The sequence below is a fragment of the Neurospora hispaniola genome, assembly GCF_033458365.1.
Source record: "Neurospora hispaniola strain FGSC 10403 chromosome Unknown B0T23scaffold_7, whole genome shotgun sequence".
Classification (NCBI taxonomy): domain Eukaryota; kingdom Fungi; phylum Ascomycota; class Sordariomycetes; order Sordariales; family Sordariaceae; genus Neurospora; species Neurospora hispaniola.
The window spans coordinates 633,928-653,986 of record NW_026944412.1 but is presented as its reverse complement, the minus strand read 5'-3'; the positions used below and the strand labels follow the sequence as shown (position 1 = coordinate 653,986).

The 20,059-nt window shown below is 52.0% G+C and overlaps 8 protein-coding genes across 8 annotated transcripts; 6 read left to right on the top strand and 2 right to left on the bottom strand.

The window, feature by feature from the left end:
* Positions 1-840: 840 nt before the first annotated feature.
* Positions 841-4,145, top strand: B0T23DRAFT_455704 (topoisomerase II-associated protein PAT1). Its single transcript, XM_062841251.1, has 2 exons — positions 841-3,356; positions 3,418-4,145. Exons 1-2 carry the CDS (start codon positions 1,162-1,164, stop codon positions 3,704-3,706), a joined length of 2,484 nt encoding a protein of 827 aa, XP_062689658.1. The 5' UTR covers positions 841-1,161; the 3' UTR covers positions 3,707-4,145.
* B0T23DRAFT_386121 (Sin-like protein conserved region-domain-containing protein) lies at positions 4,132-6,284 on the bottom strand. Its single transcript, XM_062837586.1, has 2 exons — positions 5,286-6,284; positions 4,132-5,202 (listed from the first exon to the last, which is right to left on the bottom strand). Exons 1-2 carry the CDS (start codon positions 5,842-5,844, stop codon positions 4,502-4,504), a joined length of 1,260 nt encoding a protein of 419 aa, XP_062689657.1. The 5' UTR covers positions 5,845-6,284; the 3' UTR covers positions 4,132-4,501.
* A 1,230-nt stretch (positions 6,285-7,514) lies between these two features.
* Positions 7,515-8,499, top strand: B0T23DRAFT_208503 (uncharacterized protein). The gene is made up of 2 exons (XM_062833507.1): positions 7,515-8,059; positions 8,166-8,499. The coding sequence occupies exons 1-2, from the start codon at positions 7,628-7,630 to the stop codon at positions 8,199-8,201; spliced, it is 468 nt and encodes a 155-aa protein (XP_062689656.1). The 5' UTR covers positions 7,515-7,627; the 3' UTR covers positions 8,202-8,499.
* Positions 8,500-8,869: 370 nt separating this feature from the next.
* Positions 8,870-10,740, top strand: B0T23DRAFT_406825 (uncharacterized protein; the record flags this gene model as incomplete). Its single annotated transcript, XM_062839139.1, has 5 exons — positions 8,870-9,106; positions 9,240-9,335; positions 9,434-9,708; positions 9,790-9,906; positions 9,993-10,740. 5 exons carry the CDS (start codon positions 8,870-8,872, stop codon positions 10,738-10,740), a joined length of 1,473 nt encoding a protein of 490 aa, XP_062689655.1.
* Positions 10,741-13,086: 2,346 nt separating this feature from the next.
* Positions 13,087-14,973, top strand: B0T23DRAFT_446326 (uncharacterized protein; the record flags this gene model as incomplete). The annotated part of the gene is made up of 3 exons (XM_062840960.1): positions 13,087-14,041; positions 14,159-14,163; positions 14,371-14,973. 3 exons carry the CDS (start codon positions 13,087-13,089, stop codon positions 14,623-14,625), a joined length of 1,215 nt encoding a protein of 404 aa, XP_062689654.1. The 3' UTR covers positions 14,626-14,973.
* B0T23DRAFT_208446 (uncharacterized protein) lies at positions 14,946-15,645 on the top strand. Its single transcript, XM_062833506.1, has 2 exons — positions 14,946-15,531; positions 15,591-15,645. The coding sequence occupies exon 1, from the start codon at positions 15,157-15,159 to the stop codon at positions 15,493-15,495; it is 339 nt and encodes a 112-aa protein (XP_062689653.1). The 5' UTR covers positions 14,946-15,156; the 3' UTR covers positions 15,496-15,531; positions 15,591-15,645.
* On the top strand, positions 15,518-16,119 carry B0T23DRAFT_386113 (uncharacterized protein). Its single transcript, XM_062837585.1, has one exon. The coding sequence runs from the start codon at positions 15,736-15,738 to the stop codon at positions 16,060-16,062; it is 327 nt and encodes a 108-aa protein (XP_062689652.1). The 5' UTR covers positions 15,518-15,735; the 3' UTR covers positions 16,063-16,119.
* B0T23DRAFT_386110 (uncharacterized protein) lies at positions 16,074-20,011 on the bottom strand. Its single transcript, XM_062837584.1, has 2 exons — positions 19,750-20,011; positions 16,074-19,578 (listed from the first exon to the last, which is right to left on the bottom strand). Exon 2 carries the CDS (start codon positions 19,526-19,528, stop codon positions 16,481-16,483), a length of 3,048 nt encoding a protein of 1,015 aa, XP_062689651.1. The 5' UTR covers positions 19,529-19,578; positions 19,750-20,011; the 3' UTR covers positions 16,074-16,480.
* Between the last annotated feature and the right edge of the window lie 48 nt (positions 20,012-20,059).

Genomic DNA, 20,059 nt, shown 5'->3' with positions numbered 1-20,059 from the left:
GCATCACCCAGGTCTTCAAATCCAATTAGCGGGCGGGTATCGCCGATTGGCTCATCGGATAAACGACTTGCAAGACTGGAAGGATGGAATGGACGGGCATTCTTGCGGTTGAGGATCCCACAGCCCGGCAGGCAATGGGCCTCTGGTTGCCGCCCAACCGTGGCAATCACTCCCCCGGCCGCGGCCTTGGGAGTCCCATCGTCAGTCAACAGGCACCGGCAAGGCAGGAGGGTGGTGTGTCAAAGCGTCAGGCCTACCGCCGCCCGCCCACCTCGGGCTGTTGGCTCCATTGGCCCTCGGGGGCGATTGGCCCACAGCTCCCTAATCTGGCTTCAGTTCTGAGTTGGAGTTGGCCTGACTTCATCCATCTCCGTTGGTCTCTTGTCGCCTTTTGCGCTGCCATCAAGCTACCACTCCGAGCAACCGCATCCACCTCTTCACCGCGGCGCACCCAGTTGCGCTTTCGGTCGTTAGTTCACAACCTTCTTTGCTTCTCTGTTTTAATATTTCCAGCCTGAGCGCTGAGTGTTTGTTGCCGCCCTGACAAGCTCTGCTCCGCTCCTTTGCACGAGTCGCACCGCCGTCGACACGTCTCCTTTCCCTTCACGTCGCGCATCGCAGCATCATGGTGCTTGACCAAACCGATCATACCAACATCTTTACATATCGTTCTGTATGTTGTTCTTTCTTTCCTCTACAGCGTGCTTGCAGCCTCAGGTTGGCAAGGTCATGGGATGAAAGTTGGGCTCCCATGTCCCAATTCTCGATCTTGTTGTTGTTGTTGCCCCGCGCTTCAAGAGACAGCTCACCACCCTCAGCTAGTGGAACATCCATCGAGTCGCCCCTCTGCTTGGCTCGGGATGTTTGAAGACTAGTGTAGACCTTCAAGCCCTGCCTGTTCCCCCTTTCACCCAGAACTTCGTGAACCTGCGTCACGGCTGTTCCTTCTCTATACTTTTCGTCCCTCTCACCAACCAGGGTCTTGTCTTTTCCCTTGCTTTCTTTGCCCCTCATTTTCCTCTGTGCCCTTGCCAATCAGCCAAAGCTCAACATCGCGCCCCGATTTGCGCCGCAACGATCTTTCTTCGTTCAACGTATACTGACCCTACAATAGTGATACCTCCATAGAATTTCCCCATAAACCCAACAAGCATCGCCAACATGTCCTTCTTCAACTTCGACCAATCTCGCCATAATACCGCCGCTCCCGGCTTCTCCCAGGCTCACGATCCCTTTGCCAGCCTAGCCAACCGGGACGAGGAAGCCGAAGAGATCGATTTCGAGGATACTTATGACGGCTTGGGTGACCAGCTGGATGAGACCGACGATGCCTTCAATGATGATACTTTTGGTGGCGATACTGGCGAGCCGGGTCCTGTAGGCAAAGACTTTGACTTCTTTGGCCAGACCGCCAAGGTCGCGAACGTCATTGAAGAGGAAAATGTTCGTTTCAACCGCCAACAACCAGCTGCCAAGGCTCCCCAGCCTGTCGCGCAGCCATCGGCCTATACGTCCATCGCCGGACCCTCGTACAACTATTTCGCGCAGGCTCCAGGTAGACCTGCCAGGACCGGCTATGAAAAATACCACGAGCAGCCGATTGAGGATCTTCAGGTTGACGCTGCTCTCTGGGGTGTCGCACCCAAGAAGCAACCGCCGCCGCCTGCTCAACCTGCCGTTCCTAGCGCGCCGTCTGGGGGCCGCAAGATGCTGAGTCTCGAGGAGGTTGAGGCTCAGATGCGCGCCCAGGCTAAGGCGGCCACCCCATCTCCCGCTCCTCAGCATCAGCCCCATCAAATTCCACATGAACAGGCTTACCTCTACCAGCACCAAGCTCAGAACCAGCCGCAGGCCCACTTCCAAGCCGGTGTCGTTGAACCTCTGTACCATCAACCGCAAGGACATCCCATGACAATTCTCCAGCGGCCTCACTCGAAACCTCCTACGCCAGCTCAACCCTCTTCCCAACCGCCCGCTATCCAACAGCATCAGCAACCCGCTGTTCCTCAGCAGCCTACTCAGATCCTGCAGAACCCCAACCGTCTTTCAGGCGACGCGGCTAAGATCGGGCTGCCTGTTCACCCTACGCCTCCGTCCGGTCCTCAGTCCGCTCACCAGGGCCACAGGCAACAAGGCTCTCTTCCGCGACAGCCCCCTATGATTCTTCATCCTGCCCAGCTGGCTCAGCTCTCGGAGGAGGAAAAGGCTGCGTATCTTGAACAGGAAGCTAAGCGCGCCAAGCGCAACCACAAGATCTTCCAAATGTCTCGCGACAATGGTATCATGACGCCACAGGACAAGAACTTCATCACCCGGATCCAGCTTCAGCAGCTTGTTGCAGCCACTGGAAATCCCAATGAACACGGCACAGACGAGTCACTCGCCGAGGACTTTTACTATCAAGTTCATAGTCAGATCCAGGCTGGCCATCGTCAGCACCCCAGCCAGCCTCTGAACCAGTTCGCTCAGACCTATCTGTTTCAGACAGGAAGCCGCCAAGGAGGTATGCGCCGCCATAACAGGGGTCCTGAAAACCATATGCAGAGGATGGAACAACAGGTCCAGCGTGCTGTTGAGGCGGCCAAGAACAAGCCCAAGAATAAGCAGCTTGTTATTGAAGGTAGCTTGGGCAAGATATCCTTCAGCAACGCCAAGACCCCGAAGCCGCTTCTCAACATCAAGCGTAACGACAGCGCCAACGATGTGAAGAAGGCACCGCATCCTGTTAATGGCCGGGACAAGAAGGACGAACTGAGGGCCCTCGAGCTGGTATACACTACACTTATGAAGATGGAAGACCACGAACGCAACATGCCTATGGCGCCTGCCGAGGACGATCAAGAAGCGCTTGCCAAGGTCTTTGCATGGAGTAACGAGGGACAAGCATTGAATGAGCAGCTTTGGAAGGCTCTGAGGGTGCAGGATCACGACCAGCCAGGCCGTATCCACCCCTTCATGGCCCTTCTTAGTTACAGCAAGGGCAAGAAAGCCATACCGCGCATCTTCCGTCACACGAACCACGAGCAAAGGATTACCATTTTCACGCGCATTGTCGTGAATCTCGACCAACTCGACGTTGTCCGAGAAGCTCAGGTTACAACTGATGACATCCAGTTCAACGCCGCTATGCGTGAGAACATCGAGCTGTTCTCGGCTGCTATAGTAACCACGTTGTTTACGTTTATGAACGAACTCGGCCTTGATCTTGTTGCCGCCATCCTTGGTCTTGTGTGCACGCGCAACGTGGACGTCATCGCCAAGAGCAGAATTGGCGCGTCGATGCTTACCATGATTCTCAGTCGGGCGGAGCTTATCAAGCATAATGGCGGAGGCAGTGAACAGGATTGGCGTTCTTGGTAAGTTCCTCTATATTCATGGTTTCATGAGAGATGAATCAGATGCTAATCATTTCCACAGGGACATGACCTACACTCAGTTCTTCAACATCCTCGAGCCCACTCTTCCGTACATTTTCCCTGGTAGCATTGCCACCGATCAGGATACCTACGTCTGGCAGCTTCTCGCCGCTATCGGTATTGGTGCCAGCCCTGACCAGCAGCAAAGACTTGTCATTGCTGTCAAGGATCGTGTCATGGACACCGTCAGCCTCGCCAAGACCTTGCCTCCAGCACTCGCAGCCGACCGTCTGCAGAACGTCAACCTCTTCATGCGGTCGATCGGCCTCGACGTTGAGCTGCTCCAGTAAGCAACTCGGCAATAACCCTACACACATTGACTTTGAAAGTCCGTTGCAAAAACTATCTGGGCGGGTGGTTTAAGCAACGACGATCATTATTATCATTATCGAAAAAACGGAAAAGTTGCGTAGATTGCATCGCATTTGGTCAGCGATTGTTCTTGAAGAGTCCCTCGCATATATCGAGAGACTCGCTCATACTTTTGAGGCGGATCAAAAAAGCAGCTTGGTGGAGGAACAGGAACCATGTGTATGGGCCATTTCACAAGGAATTGTTTACCTTAATAAACATTTTGGCTTACCTACTACTGGAAGGTAAACTCCTTGGGCGGGAAGCAGGAGGAGTTTCTTCTTACCTACATTGCATCGCTGGGGAAAAGAAAAGAACTTGGCGGTTGGTTTCTATATAACTCGGCATTGCTGTATGGATGGATGGATGGATGGATGGAGACACCTGTAGAATAGGGACCAAAAGAGCGGTCGGTCAGGTTGGGTTTTGCGAGGTCAAACATCATTGATCATTGTTCGCCACACCTGTCACCATAACGATCTGTTTTCAGGGGCAAGCCTGTGAGGAAGAAGGCGGGAAAGAATGGGAGTCAGTCGTAGGGTATCGTATTTTTCTTAAAGATGAGAAGGGAATCTATCAGTTAACCAAAGGGTAGTAGCCGCTGACCCTCTATAATGGGGCTCCCGCTTCGGAAAGGCTCACATATGATATGTGCTCAGCTTTCGCTCCCACTCCCTTTGCCTTTACCGCTTCAAGCGTGAGGTCCTTCTCTTAGCGCCGACAGTCTCTGACTCCTAGTCAAGCTGCATGGCATTCGACGAAGAAGATGTTGCCGCTGCTACCACCTTTCCCTTTCCCTTGCTGTTAACAACCTTGTTCGCCGCAGCCGTGACGGTGGCCTTTTTCGTGCCAAAAACCGAGGGCACCGAAACCGCCTCCTCACCCGGCTTCTTATCATCCGGCCCCAATCCGTTGATCGACCGCAGGATTTGCTCCTCGCCCCAATCCGACTGCAGCCTATTCACTTTCTCAACCAAATCAGGCGCTCCGCTATCATCTATTGGCTCTGCCGCCGCCTCCTCCCCATCCTTCTCTTCCTTCATCTCCTTCTTCTTCTCTTCATCCACCTCATCCTCTGCAACCGGCGCAGCATTAGCAGCCTCGCTCGACCGCAAAAGCATACACTCATTATACGTGTCCCACGCCTCGCCGTGCTCGTCGTGGTACCACTTGAGGTTGTGCCAGGGTTCTGTCTGCACAGCGCGCAAACGGTCCGCCATGGTCTCGGCTGCCGCTCCCGCCGCTCCCGAATCAGACGACTTGATGGACATGTGGATAGCACGCCCCGCGGCCTGCTTGTCGGCGGGACCACCGGCGCCGCCCGCGGCGGAGGGGCCAAGACGAGCAAGCCGTTCTTGCTCGGTGGCGGCGTCAAGGTAGGGGGCTACAGGTCGGAGTTGGACGAGGGAGGTTACTGGGGTCAGATGGAGGTTGTCTGTTGGAGGAAAAGGTGGAGTGTTAGTGAGGATGAACTGGTAATGGGAATGGAGAAGAGGAGGGAAGTTAAACTGGACTCACTTCCTTGAAACACACCAACCATGTGCTTCACGTAATCCTCGCCTGCACTACGACTACCCGTCAACTTCTGGTCGATAACGGCCTTGCCTTGCGCCACAGCCTCAGGCCAGCTCAGATTTTGCGCCTCATCATCGTCTCCTCCTCCAGAATTACCGCCACGCCGTCCACCCGCACCACCACCAGCTCCAGGACCACCACGTGCCGATCCTCCTTGTCCACCAATGTTGAAACCACCGGCCAGACCAAGACTGCCGCCCTTCTTGGACTCCATCGACTTGGCTAGCGCCACACCCCACGCAATACCCTTGTCCTTGTTGTAGCCATCGCTCGTCTCGAGAGGGATGTCGACCTCGTAGATGCCTGTTTCGGGCTTCACGCGGAAGCCGTTGATCCGTGGCGGCTTAATGGAGGACGGGTCTTGGGCGGTCTTGGTGACGTAGCGGAGGACGACGAGCTTGCGGTCTTGGGGGAGGGGAGGCTTGATGAAGACGTTGTAGGTGGCGACGATGGGGTCGTCTTCTACGTCGGGTTTTGTGGTTGTTGGTTGGGGAGGTGCCATGGCGGGCTTCCTGGCTGGTGTGGAAAAAAAAAGTTGGAGCTTTGTCGCCGTCTGCTCGGCGAGGTGAGGAAGAGGTGATTCCTTCAGAGTGGTTGAAGTTCTTTGGAGACGGTCGCGCTAATGATTGCTGTTGCGATAGTAATGGTCGGTGTCGAGTCCAGATGTACAGTCGGTGCAATAGTGATACTGGATAATCTTTGCCTCGATGATTGGTGTTCAAAGTGTTCCGTGAAAGTCTATCTCGTGACTCTCCGAGATCCAAAAGATGCAAGCACCCTCTTTACCTACACGGCTTCTTTGCCTGCCCCGCGACGGCTGCTGGAAAATTTCCAGTTAGAGGCCATTGATAACGGCCAGGATCCCGGCAGGCACGACTTCACAGGAGCAGGGGCTACTGGCGTGCCCCGAGCCCCCGACGCCCCAATTAGCCTCAAAGCCCCCGCAGCAAGTTCACTGGCCCGAGCACCTGCACCACCTCACCCACCCACTGGGCGTTCGTCCCCAACCCACCTGGAGACGCCCTGTTCACGATTCGCGCAGGACCGTTCCATCCATTCCGTTCTGTGGAACGCCCTGGTGTGAGCGGGCTGATGCACCCCAGGATTTGGCTGCTGGTACCTGGAAGGTGCCCCTGGCGCGTTGCACCTTAACTAGGTCGCTCCCCTCCCGTCGTCCACCAATCCTTACCTGTAAACATCATGTCGGCGGGTTAGTTGGGTGGCATTGGATCTCCCACCAGGTCATCATCCCGATCCGCGATCATCGTCGCCCGTTGCTTTTTATTGTTCATCTTATACACCTCTTTTCTTGGGGATTTAAATCTGTCACATGGTTCTGGGACGATCTCAAGTGATATTACATTTCGGTACCTTTCCACTCCGAACACTCAATAGCGGCCAGTGGCCACTCGAATGAGAATGGACGCGGGAGACTGTGTTACCGAGAAGCCATCACATTCACCCCATTGAGTTATATTCGAGATCCCTCATAATAACCCTCCGATAGCGCAGTGGATCTGCGGTCTTACTCCACCAAGTCGAGCAAAAATATAAACAAAACACTCGCAATCTCGATGGTCCTCTTCGAGAAGCTCATTTCGAAGCCGTGGCTCCTTGTGAACGTTGAGACGTCGTCACAACAGGCGGTGAAACGACTTTGATCAAATTTTGACAGGACACTACGGACTTTTCTCCGTGGGTAGTGTGGTGGGGGGATGACCAGAAAAGTCGATCTCGGTCCAGTCATCTGGCGGCACGATGAGGGAAGACAGGCTCATCAAAAGAAGCCCTCCCCCCCTTTTGTTTTTATCTTGGCACGATCTTATCATCAACTCACTTTACTGCTCAGCTCGCCGCTCTTCATCAGCGTGCTATCTCCAACCCACAGACAATGTCCAAGTTCAGAGTCTGACTCGGATTGCGTCTATGGGCTTCCACAATGGAGTAAATGCAAGCAAACCTATCTGCTCGTTGTTTTCCCTTCAGGGCTGGGTTAATTGTATATCCGCGGGGATCCCCTGTGCGCAACAATTCATATCCAGTCCGCCCAGCCACTGAGAGCCCTTTGTTTATGGAGACCAGGACGACGTGATGTTCCTCTCAAGGCAATCTCCGTCTTCACACTGGCATCAGGCCAGGGGGGTTCGAGGAGGATATCTCAGATATCCAGCCTATGTCGATCCGGGCAAGGTCCTAAGCTCCGCGTTATTGACCACAACCGTTCAACTAGCCGTGCACGTTCTTATATCATCCACGACACTGTGTTCTATCCTACACTATTTGCCATGGCCCTGCGGAAATCAGATGATGATCTCTTCTCCTCCTTGATCTCCCACTACTTCCTCTACACTAATACCACTCCTTGCCCTGTTCACCTCGAGCAGTTCCAAGTTTTATCCGCCTATATTTGTGCCCTTCAATTGTTTTACTTTACGCAGAATCAACCAAGGACACCAGAGGGCGTGGTCTTCAGACAGTTCCAAAGACTGAAAAGACACTATACTCTCGGCAGTCACTGGGACCCAGCGGCCCGGCACTTATGCCCAACCAAACCAGCCCAATTGGACCCATCGCGTACCGTCTGGCTGGAACCGATCTCGTTTCAACAACTCCGAATACGGCCAGGTCGGATTAGACGTCGTCGTCAGTTGCCCACAAGCAGTGTAGCATCATTCGCTTGGCCGAGGGAGCTTGTCAGGCAAAAATCCTTGAGCAAGGTGAGAGTCCCAGAGATTCTACTCTGTCATCTTGCAATGATAATATCATGCCGGGGGAGAAAATGAGGTACAGGAATACAAACTAACAAATGACCGAATCCCAAAGTTAGTTGCCCGGACTCGACCTTTCTCCCACTTTTAGGTCGAGACCACCAACCGGAATTGTCCTCATCCGAGAGTTCTGGTCATCCCAATAGCAAAGCCTGATGACCCTCTTGATTCAGTCACATTTGTTTGCCGACCACCGGTGACCCTATTATGTAGAACTCACAACGTGTCAGGTTTCTTGTTACCTTAACCGGAAGAGGCAGTTAAGTATCATACCACTACTCCGCGGAAAACCAATTTCAGAAAGGCGGTCAGCATTCAACATTCTCGCTTTACCTCAGCAATAACACACCTACAAACGCTACCGATCCCTCGAGGCCCAGTTTTCCATTTGTGATAACCTCGATCAGGTCAACCACATTGAGCGGACCAAATTCCGGTTCGTGTGCTCTCCTAATCGGGAACACTGGGAGCTCGCCCGCTAAAAAGCCAATACATCATCGTCATCTCGTCAGGCCCAAGTTAACACCACTTGCTCGCCCCACCCTCTGATCTTGGGATTACCTCGGCCACATACAGAGATCGCTGCCGGGGTGAAGCCAGGTTTCAGGGGCAGGGTAGGGTACCCCTTTAATACAAACCTCGAGTTCGACCCTTCTACCGACCTGTTAGGGTGACCGTGGCGAGAGGTGTGTATCCTTCGCCTTTACCTACAGCTGTTACAGAGTCTCACTTTTGCTCGATGCACCCGTCGTCCCCGGCATGCATGGGAGCAGGTACGGTTCTGAGGCCTATGTGCTGTACAGGTCTGAAGATGAGAACGCGGCAACGCCACCACCCCGCGGATACCGTGTGGATGAAGATTATGGCCCTTCTATGCTTGGAGCAATCTGGACGACATGGTCTATTGCTGTCATTTTTGTCGCCCTGAGGTTTTGGGCGCGGTCCAGGGCTGTTAACGGGCTTGGGGCATCGGATTGGTGCATTCTGTTTTCTCTGGTTGGTTAGAGGCTAAAGATTTTGCCAACAACTTTCTTACCTGCGTTCTGACATATGTCGACAGATGATGGCAGCGGCAATGTCCAGCAGCCAAAGCATTGGTCTGTCAAACACTCTCTAATATGATATCAAGATCGCAAAGCCTAACGAACTCACAGAAATCGCACATGGAATGGGCAAACACATATGGAACGTCGATTATGAAGCCAATTACGTGTTTTTAATGGCGGTAAGTGTAGTTGTCCTAACCCCATATCACTCAGTTACTCATTGCCGCCGCATTGTCAGTGGATCACACTGACCTAGATGTTATAATCTTCATGATAGGGATTCTGGGCTTCCTCCTTGACTTATTTCCTTTCGCTGGCGATGACCAAAATCTCCATCTGCCTGTTATATCTCACCATCTTCACCGTGGAATCGGCACGGAGGGCTACATATGCTGTCCTCGTCATTGTTTGTATTACCAGTGTCTACACGATTATAGTAATCTGCACAGCTTGTGTACCACTGCGAGATTTCTGGGATCCGGCTCAACCTTGGGGCGTTGGATTACCCAAACCAACTTGTCATACAAACCATTGGTACTGGAGCTGCACAGGGTTAGGCTGATTCTTGACCTTAAACTAGTCCAGACTCCTCAAACTGATAAGCTAACGTTTCTTGCCTTTTGGCTTCCCCAGTTTGACAATCACCACGGATTTTCTCATCTTTCTTCTACCCATCCCAATCGTCGGTCCTTTGAAGTTACCCGCGCGACAAAAGGTTTTCGTTGTCGGCATCTTCGCCGTGGGCTTTGTGTAAGTATAAGCATCCCAACCACCACACACTCATGTCCCCTCGGAGACATCATGTACTCACCACACAATCTTTCCCTACCCTACAGTATCTGCATCGTCTCACTCGTCCGCGTCTCCTATCTCTACGCTTCCCAATACACAGCTGTTCATGATATCACCTTCAGCACCGGCAAACTCACCTATTGGACCGCAATTGAAGTCCATACTGCCATCGTCATCGCCTGCGTTATGACCCTGAAGCCTCTCATCGTCCGCTTCTTCCCCGGCTTCCTCGACCCGCGCGCCAACAACAACAGTAGCGGTGAACAAGGCGCCACAGACGAGCCAACCGCCACCAGTAGCGACCCCCCTCTGACGGTAGGCAGAAGACCATGTCGCAACGCGTTTGGGCAGCGTCTCTCATGGATCGAAGTCCCCGATACTAGTGGACAGCAGCAGCAATCAGGCCCAGGGCTAACAACAACGACGGCGGCGGCGGTTGGGGATGCTGCGCTAAGCGAGATACCAGTGAGCGGGAGGGGGCGATACCAACAGTTTTTGAATTCTCCTTTTCTTCCGGCGGCTGGGAGGACACCGACTGATAGCAGGCCGTCATTTGAAATGAAAACCACAACAACGACGACGACGACGATGACAATAATGACCAACTATAACGTTACGACAACCTCGGCAGATTCGATCAAAGCGAATAGCGATACGACTTCTGTGTCTGCGCTGTATCGAGAGGAGGACGTGGATAGCACGACAAACCTCAAGGGTTGTTGTGCGCATGGACAGAGTGATGCTGGTTCGGTACATGAAGTCAAGACCGACCGCTACAATTCCGCAGCGTAATGACTGAGGCATATGGACACCAGCTGCGCTTGTCGAGGCGAATTGTATATATTCAAGGTGTGTATTGTACATATATCATAATGAGAAGTCGAGGAACAAGTAATGAAGGATAACACCGAAGCATTTTTTTTCTTTCCTGTAACATGGCACGGCACTTCAACTCGAGTGGAAATAGCCACCTCCATGTTTTGGTGAGAATTAATCCTGTGTATGAGGGAGGTGGTTCCAATGGGACATCAACAACGACATCAGTATTTCAATAATCAATTCCTTTGATCAGATAGATCCGTTCGTTTCCTTTCTAATTACCTAGGTATGCTTCACCTCTCACCTAACGAGAAAAGCATTACAAAGACAGACAGACTGTCATTCAACGACACCTAAGAAATAGCTCTTCCACACCTCCCCTAGCTTAGCGAAACACTCGTCTTCACGCAACCCACATGTTCTCCCTTCGGGTTTGGTTGACTTCATGAGCTAGAAGTGAGTTCTACGATTGTGTACCGTGCCTCTCCAGACTCAAATGGTAGCTCATTCCTGGGTTGCTGTTCAGATAAGCTGAAACTAAATGCAGTTGTGGCATTCTATGGAAGTTGTTGGCGTAAATAAATAAACCTTATTTCGGCAAGTGTCACTTGTCGTGCAGTGGAAGGAAGGCGCGCTGCTCTCGGAAAGATGGGAATCGTGTCTGAAAGTTTCAGCTTTTGCAAGTATGTAAGTATCTATCTCACTTCTTTCCCTCCCTTAACTCTTCTTGTTCACACTTGAGACGGTTCTATTTGACAAACACCTTTTTGGTACCAATTTTTTGGGGGGCTTCTTTTTTTTACTCAGTGTATGCAGCATATCTTTGGACCAGAATCGCAGAATTTCCAAGTTGGACGGTGATGAGATAAAAAAGAAAAAGAAAAGAAGAGAAAAGCCACAGAGGCAAAAGAAATATAGAAAAAAAAGGAAAAGAAAAAAAGGAAAAAAAGTGAGGGACGAAAAATGAGAAAGATGTGCATTATCTCTTCTATACACACTTATGAACTTGTTTCAACCCTTTTCTCCACTCACCATCAACATATAACGAATGGTTAGTTGCGAGAACAGAAAATGTAATGATAGGAAAGAAGATGGGTGTGGCCTCAAACCCCTGGTCCCTGATGGTCACCGAAAGCCGCCACCACACTTCTTTCCTCCTCCTATGCTTCCCCTACTCCTTCCTGTTGTCCATCACGAGGAGCGCTTGTCTCGCAATATCCCACATCTGATGAACGGAAGGTACAGGAGATCATTTACTCTCCTGAGTGCCTCACAGGTAGTGCTCACGATCTTGGGCGTCCCTTTGTTCTCCCATCCGGTAGTATGTCAGGTTTAGACATCGAGACTCACTTGAACGTAACTTTGGATATTAGTGTTCCCGGCAGACACGTTGTACTTCTCTTTGAGGAATACGTAGGTGATGGTCTCAGTTTTTGACGTCCTTCTAGAGGTAATTGTGACTCATCATAAATAGCGAACCTTGAGGCCAATGTTGTTTTAGGCAAGGACAAGCAATTTTTCAAGTCTTCAGGCTTTCCAAATCTCTTCGAACCTTCTCTGAACGTTGTTTTCGTCATGTATGCTACGCGAGCTCAGCTCTTGATATAGCGAATAGCCAGTCAGGGGTGATGGTCAAGAAGACGTCGTTTATCTCGGATCGTGCGGCATACTCAATGCACCGCGACAGCTGAGTTCGCCTCACCTGATAAATGCGTCTGCCTGTCAGGACCAATTCTCCATGAACTTCCTCTTTGCGGCGCAGATCAGAAAAACATGGTTTAGAACATGTGGAATGATGCTTGCGCCTCGATGCCCCTGCCAAGATTCAAGGCTGACCGGCGCCGTGTAAGACTGCAAGTGCGTGGTTGGGGGCCACTTGCGCCTCCTAGGTCATGTCATTGGGGGTTTGAAGTCTGAGTGTAGTAAGCGGTGCCACAGCCTTGCTCACTCATATCTGAAGCAAAGATGAGGAGACAACAACACCATACGCTTCGATAGATGGAAGTCCATCACTCACCCAATACACCATGATCGAGTTCCGCCGTAACATCCATTGCAACAATACTCCGTGGCCTTACGGAGTCCCAGGTGCCTGGCGCCATGTTCAGCTCGCCCAGCATCTTTATCTTTCTGCTCACATGAGCCTCCCTATATCGACACCTCGAAGGACACCTTCTTACCGTTCTTCATCTTCACACGAGCAGATGCAGTGTCGATAAACAGGTGAAATAACAACCAGGCCTTGACGACGAAACACTTGATTTGTGAACTACCACGCAGGGTCGGGCAGTTGTCAACTTGACCAGCAACGAACTCAACATGGCCGCTTCCGCAAACTCATTGTCCTTCATACTTCAACATCCAACAACGACGGCAAGCTCATCGTTTATGAGCCCTCAGTATCCAACAACGACAACAAGCACTCTCCGAGCCATCGAAACACTCTTAACAATAGCTCATAGAGGCTCTCCAGAGGTTCTGCTTACAGACAGCAGACCTCCACCAAGCCCCACCTCATTCAATCCATCGGTATTGACTCAAGAGTCATGGACCACCAAGATCTCCGGCCTCCCCACGGCCATCGTACCCCTGTCTTCCACGTCCAGCAGCGCAGTATCAAGCACTCACAATACCGCGTCCCTCAACCACGGAACCAGCATAAGCCTGATTCCGCTGCTCAGCCTGTCCGTCGCTGTCATTACGTGGGTTCTGTTTTACATCCTGATCAGCCGACGATGCAGAGCCGGTAGAAGTGTTCCCCGACTATGGCCCTCCTTCTCCATGTTCGCCTTTTCACGAAAAGGTAGGGCCCATTTCACCTTCCAAACCAAGCGCTCAGACAGCCGAACGTCGCTGCTTCCATGCGATCGCCTCGCCGCCGGGGCAGAGCTGGGATACCAAGTAATTTCTCGGGGTAATGGACGCGGTGTGGGACAGGGACAGACAGCCGTCGTGACTTGGGCGCACCCTCCTCCAGTCGAACTTGACGGTCAGGGCATCGGAGACTCGCCGATCCGACCCAACTGGGTCTCGCGAATATCGAGCTTCTTGGTCACGGAGAGGGAAGGAAAAGGGCTTGGATATGGTCAGATGGATTCATCGCTCAGAGCGACACGATCTATCCGTGAGTCGTTTGGCGAGAAGATTAATGACCCTGGGGTAGCCGTGTTAATTCGGGAGCCGAAGAAGACGCTTTCACGGTATTCGAGGGCTATTTCAGAAAAGCCTCTTCCGGAAATCCCCGAGGCGGAGGAAATCGTGCCGCTTAGACTTGGTAGTCCACGAAGGCATTGAGAGGGATTGCATCACGCAATGCTTTCGGGGTCATTGAAGAGTGGAAAGGCAAGCGCGAGGAGTTTAGGGGTCGTTCCGTAATTGCAATCATGATCAGACATGGTGAGGTTGACCGGGAAAGGGACGGGAACCGTCATCAGCGTCGGGGCCATGGGTTTGTCGGATCTCGATTTTAACCAACGTGTTAGAAGGACAAACCCGCGGGGTGTTTGTTACGTTGCTTGCTCGTATTCATTCACCAATTACACGTTATAGCATCGTTATTCGTCAACAATGATATCAATGAGGTCGGTTTGTAATAAAAATGAGTGTGACAAACACACAACAACAACGTCACAGAACTCCGCTGTTAGGGTCGCCAGTTCCACTGAAGCCACCATTGAAAGGGGACCCCTAGACGATCTTTTAGCGGCCGAAGGCGGGAAGGGTGGGGCCACAATCGACAGCCTTACAGTGAGTGGACCGATAAGTCACAGTCCTCCGGCTACGTTACGTAACGTGATACAACTTGCGGCTTCAGTTGAGAAACTCCCCTCATTTGCATCACCACCCATTATGCAATGACATGAATGCTGTCGATTGATTGGATTTTTGTTGGCGAACGAGTGGCGAGCACAGATGCACAATGAGGTGAGGAAGGCAGAATTGATCGACCACCACTTGTGTGGCTTTCCAACTTTATTTAGCCTTCGAAAGCAACAGCTGTCTACGTCAAACCATTCCTGTGTTTTCAAACGAAGAAGATAAATTAGGTGAGTGTGTGTCGCATCCGGCTGTGTTCCGTTCCCCCCTCCCTCCACATTCCAATCTGGAAGTTACTGTTAACTGCAACTGCGACGTTGAAGCGAAAACATTGGGTAGCGACGATAGTTCTTTTTCCTGCCATTTCTTGATACCCAACACGACGAAAACCTCGAGACCTACTTTGACCACTTCCAAACAACACACACCAAAAACCTCAACTTTCACCACCAACCTACCTTCAGTTGTACAACACACAACGAATCATCAACACGCCTCAAACCACCTCTACCATATCAGAACCAACCAACCAACCTAGTAACAACACAACACCCTAAAAAACCTACAAACAACATGTCTTCAACAAAAACCGCCGCCCCTTCCAGCATCATCACCTCCGCTCCCTACTCGGACCTCACCGAAACCCTAACCAAATCACCCACGTCTTCTACCTCCCCCGCCACCACCAGAAGCAAATCGCACTCGCAAAGCTCAACCTCCTCCTCCTCCTCAGACGCCTACGCCCAAAGAGCCATGGACCACACCTCGACCTGGCAACCCAAGCTCGACCGCCGACAGAGCTGGTCGCAGGAGCAGTACAAGCATGAGATGCAGCTGAGGAGCGGATCAACAGGCGGGAGTGTGAGGAAGGTTGGGGAAGAGGGGTTTACTGAGGGGGGACATGGGTATTGAGACCGAGAGAAATTGAGGATGGTGATGATGATGATGATGATGATGATGATGATTGAGGGTGGAAAACGGAGTCCGTCACGATTGAGGGGGGGAACATGATCTCCGACATACCTCTCTCTCTCTCTTTGACTTCGATATCGAAATTGGACAACAAACTTCATGACAAGATGATCTAAGTTCTCGGCACGCGTCACAGTACGGCACGACACAACAAGACACAACGCAACGGAAGTTCGTGGGATGGAAATGGCATTGGATTCAGCATGTTGGCGCATGGGAAGCAGATTGCGAGCGATGAATCGAAATCTGTTAACATATGCCATTGGTCGTACTTTCTTTCTCCCTTTTTTTCCTTCACTTTTACAAAATGGCGACAGAAGTTGGGAAGCACTAGTCACACGAACGAACCCGAATGGTGAGTTGAAGAGGGGAAAACAGGGGAGTGGGGGTCTTGAAATGACGTACTTTGTCCTACTATCATCAGCTCTAACGGCTTTAGGAGGCGCCTGTCTGTATAGTTATTGTAAGATTAAGCATTCTCTACAACACTTGATTACCCACCAATGACAACCAGAAGATGCATCGCAATTGATTCATATTTTACCACGGTTCGCTATCAACGAGAGACTATTCTACATCAAGTATGTGTAGTATGCATGATCCGCGATCCATAATCTTAATTCATCTATGGGTATTCAGTGACCCCATCTATAATGATGATGATGTTGATAAAAGTTGCCCGTTACGAAAAGGGGCATAAGCGACTGCTAAAAAGCCGTGTTAAGAAAGAGAATCGGCAAGGAAATGCCAAAATAAAGAAACCGATCCCTTCGCATGCAAGTTTGGGGGCTTTCCCTCCGTCAGTCGTGTGTATACGCCCTGTCCTCCCTCCATCAGATTCCCCTAAAAGAAAACGCCACTCATGTCGTGTCATGATCATTTACTCCAACAAAAGAAAAAGAAAAGGAAAAAAGTTTAAAAGAACTTAGAGACCCTTCGATCCCTTTCCATCCACACCACCAGTCTTGAAGAAGTCCCTCACTACACCAACCGAGTAGGCCCCCCCAGCAATCCAGGCCGCGCCCATTACTGCGCGCTTGGTAAGGCTTGCCTTCTTTCTCTGCTGCTGCCCCACCTCCTCCTCCTGCTGCTGCTGTTTCTGTTCCTGCTGCTGCTGGGTCTCAGCAGCAGCCTGTTCATAATGAACCTTTTCACTCGCAGAGGACGGACTCTGACTGGGACTGGGATTGGCCGCAGTAGTAGAGCTAGGCAAGTTATAGTTTACAAATCCCGTCGGGCTAGCGAACCGGCCCGTAGCAACGTGGTAATCTCTCTTCCCGCCGCTCAGGCTTCCGCCCGTCATGTCAACGGGGTTGATGGAGCCGCCGCTGCTGCTTGTTGCGAGGGTACCATCCGCCTGCGCCACCGCTTGTCTCGCGCCGGCGGGCTCATGAACGGTCTGGGATTGAAGAGGGGAAGTGACGCCTTCCCGGACCTTGCGGAAAACAAGAACGTCCCCGGAGCCGGCAACGATCTCAAACCCTTGAGACTCGATGCGGGCAAAGTGTGGGAGAAACTTGGAGATGTTGGTGAGGCGGGTTAGCACGTCGGCGGGAGAGGTAGGGGTGTTGGAGTTGGAGGGGAGGATGCTGGAGGTGGTCTCAGCCTCTTCGACGAATTGAGTGTCGGGGTTGAAGGCGAGGATTTTGTAAACAGTTGGGTTGGTGGTGGTGGGCTTGACTGGTTGTGGCTTCGAGACCGCAGACGATTTGGTGGTCTGGGCATCTTCGTAGGTGAAGGCTTCCAAGGGGTTCTCTTCGCTGAGAGTGTCTTCCTCTGCGGCGTGGGCCTGCCTCTGCCCTTGAGCAGAAGCGGCGTACTTGCCATCGGGCTCATGGCTCCTGAATGCACCATACTGAGACAGTTCCTCGGAAAGCTTGGCCGCGTCGACTGCATCTCCTTCCAGTCCCGCACCAATGGCAGGCTGCTGGCGCTCGCGGAGCTCCTTTAGTACCGAAGGTTCTGACCTAGGCTCAGCGCGCGCCATCTCCGCAGCGTACTTCCCATCGGGCTCATGGCTGAGGAATGGTTTACCGTACGCATCTAGATCTTCGTACTCGGAGTAGTTGGTATATTCCTTCTCCGTTTTGTACATGCCATCAGGTTCGTGGGCGCGGAAGGCACCATACTCAGCCAGCTCGGCAGGATCATACTCGGAATAATTGACAAACTCCTTCTCCTTCTTGTACATGCCATCGGGCTCGTGGGCGCGAACTGCGTCATACTGGGCTAGTTCGGCAGGGTCGTATTCCTGGGTATTGCTGAATGACTTCTGCTTCTTGTACATACCGTCCGGCTCGTGAACACGGACTGCATCGTACTCGGCCAGCTCCGCTGGATCATATTCGTCATAGTTGTTGACTCCCTTTTCTTTCTTGTACATACCGTCCGGCTCGTGAACACGGACTGCGTCGTACTCGGCCAGCTCCGCTGGATCATATTCGTCGTAGTTATTGACTCCCTTTTCCTTCTTGTACATGCCGTCAGGCTCGTGAACACGGACTGCGTCGTACTCGGCCAGCTCCGCTGGATCATATTCGTCGTAGTTATTGACTCCCTTTTCCTTCTTGTACATGCCGTCAGGCTCATGAGTACGGACTGCGTCGTACTCGGCCAGCTCCGCTGGATCATATTCGTCGTAGTTGTTGACTCCCTTTTCCTTCTTATATTTACCGTCAGGCTCGTGAACCCGGACGGAATCGTATTCGGCCAGTTCAGCCGGGTCGTATTCTTGAGTGTTGGTAAATTCTTTCTGCTCCTTGTACTTGCCATCGGGCTCGTGGGCGCGGACTGCGCCATATTCGGCAAGCTCAGTCGGATCGTACTTGTCCTCGGCGGCGACGTTCTTGTACTTGCCATCGGGTTCATGGCTGCGTACTGCGCCATACTTGCCCAATTCTGTCTCGTCGGCAGGCACTTCAGGAGTGTCTTTGTACTTGCCATCAGGTTCGTGTGCCTTGATAGGTCCGTACTTGTTAAGGTCCTCATATGTCGCTTCTTGCTTGTTGATAGCCTCAGATACTTCATTAGCTACCGGTTGCGGTTGGGAACCCAAAGGCGGCACGGCTGTGGTCGCGGCAATTCCCGCGTTAGGGTGCCAAGACACTTTAGCTTGATCCGATGACAGGGCGTTCAACAGGTCAGGAGCAGGTGTGTCCTTGAGGAGCACATCCGAAAGAGACGGGGCAGATGCTGGATCAATCGGGTTCCATGGGGCGTCGTCGACCTTGACCTGGCTGTAGACCTTGAGCTCCGCCTCTGGAGGAGGGCCGTCATAGAAAATGGGTTTGGAGGCATCTAGCTCTGGAGGGTTGAGGTTGGTAAACTGAGATGTATAGGGACTGGATAGCGGGGCCTTGCTATTGAGGCCGAATGTGGCCGATTTGAGGACCTTGCGGTTGGTGATGGGGTCAATCACGTATTCGGAGTCCGCCTTCACCGACTTGGACTTGTTCTTGTTGCCCCGACTGCGCTTTGACTTCTCAAGAGGCGTCTCTGCCTTTGTCTTGATCTGTGTCTTGGCGTCTCCGAATAGCAAGTCCTCCAGGGGTGCACGCTCTGCATCTTCGATGTTTTGACCTGGCCGGATGCCGGTTGGGTTGTTGATGGTGTTGGCAGCAATTTCCTCGTCGAGATGTCGCCGCCCTGCGTTTTCCTGCTCAACGGGGTACCAATAGTCCTTGGACATGCGCTTGATGGTTGACTTGGCATTCTCAGCCAGGGGGTGCTGCTCCCACGAGAGTCGGCGGTTCAAGGTCTGGAAGTATTTGTAGCGAATTCTGCGTTGGCGATGGCAGACATCTTGAGTGTACTCGGGGTCGAGGTAGGAGGACCACGTACGACCGAAGCGAAAGCCTCGTGTTTGCTGTTGTTGATGATGGTGGTGGCGAACTACAGCGGCGCCAGAAGCCAGAGAGGAGGCCTTGGCCCAACCAGCACGGTAAGAGGGAGTGGAAGCGGAAGTCAACGACATGGCGAATACTGCAGTGTTATGAGGGTTGAAACTGAAGTGGCATTTCTTGGCTTAAAGGTAGCCGAAGCGATAGTTAGTTTATTGTCAGTTTCAAAACTCAAGAGGAAAAAGAGTAGGTAGAGGGAGAAGAATGCAATGCAACGCACTGACTGCCATGCATGACGGCAGTCTAAGAAAAAAAGGCAGGTATGCGGCACTAATCCGGATGGCGGGGCACTTACACGACAAAGACGGAAGTGGCCAATGCTACGGATTGGACGTCAAATGATGACGATGACGATGGACTAATTAGTAAACACAGGGCACCCGTGTTTCCAAGTTTCAGTCACGAACTGATTTGGAGAAAGAGGTTGTTGTCAGGGTGGGATGGTTGCGCGGTGCCACCACACTATGTAGGTAGTGTAGGAACGTGAAAAGCCAAGTAGAGGAAGAACAACCAGAAGAGGATATGAGACTGGAAACTGAACCAAGAGAGAAAAAGTACACGATGGACACACAACGATGGGGAGCCATGGTGGGTTTTAATAAGTT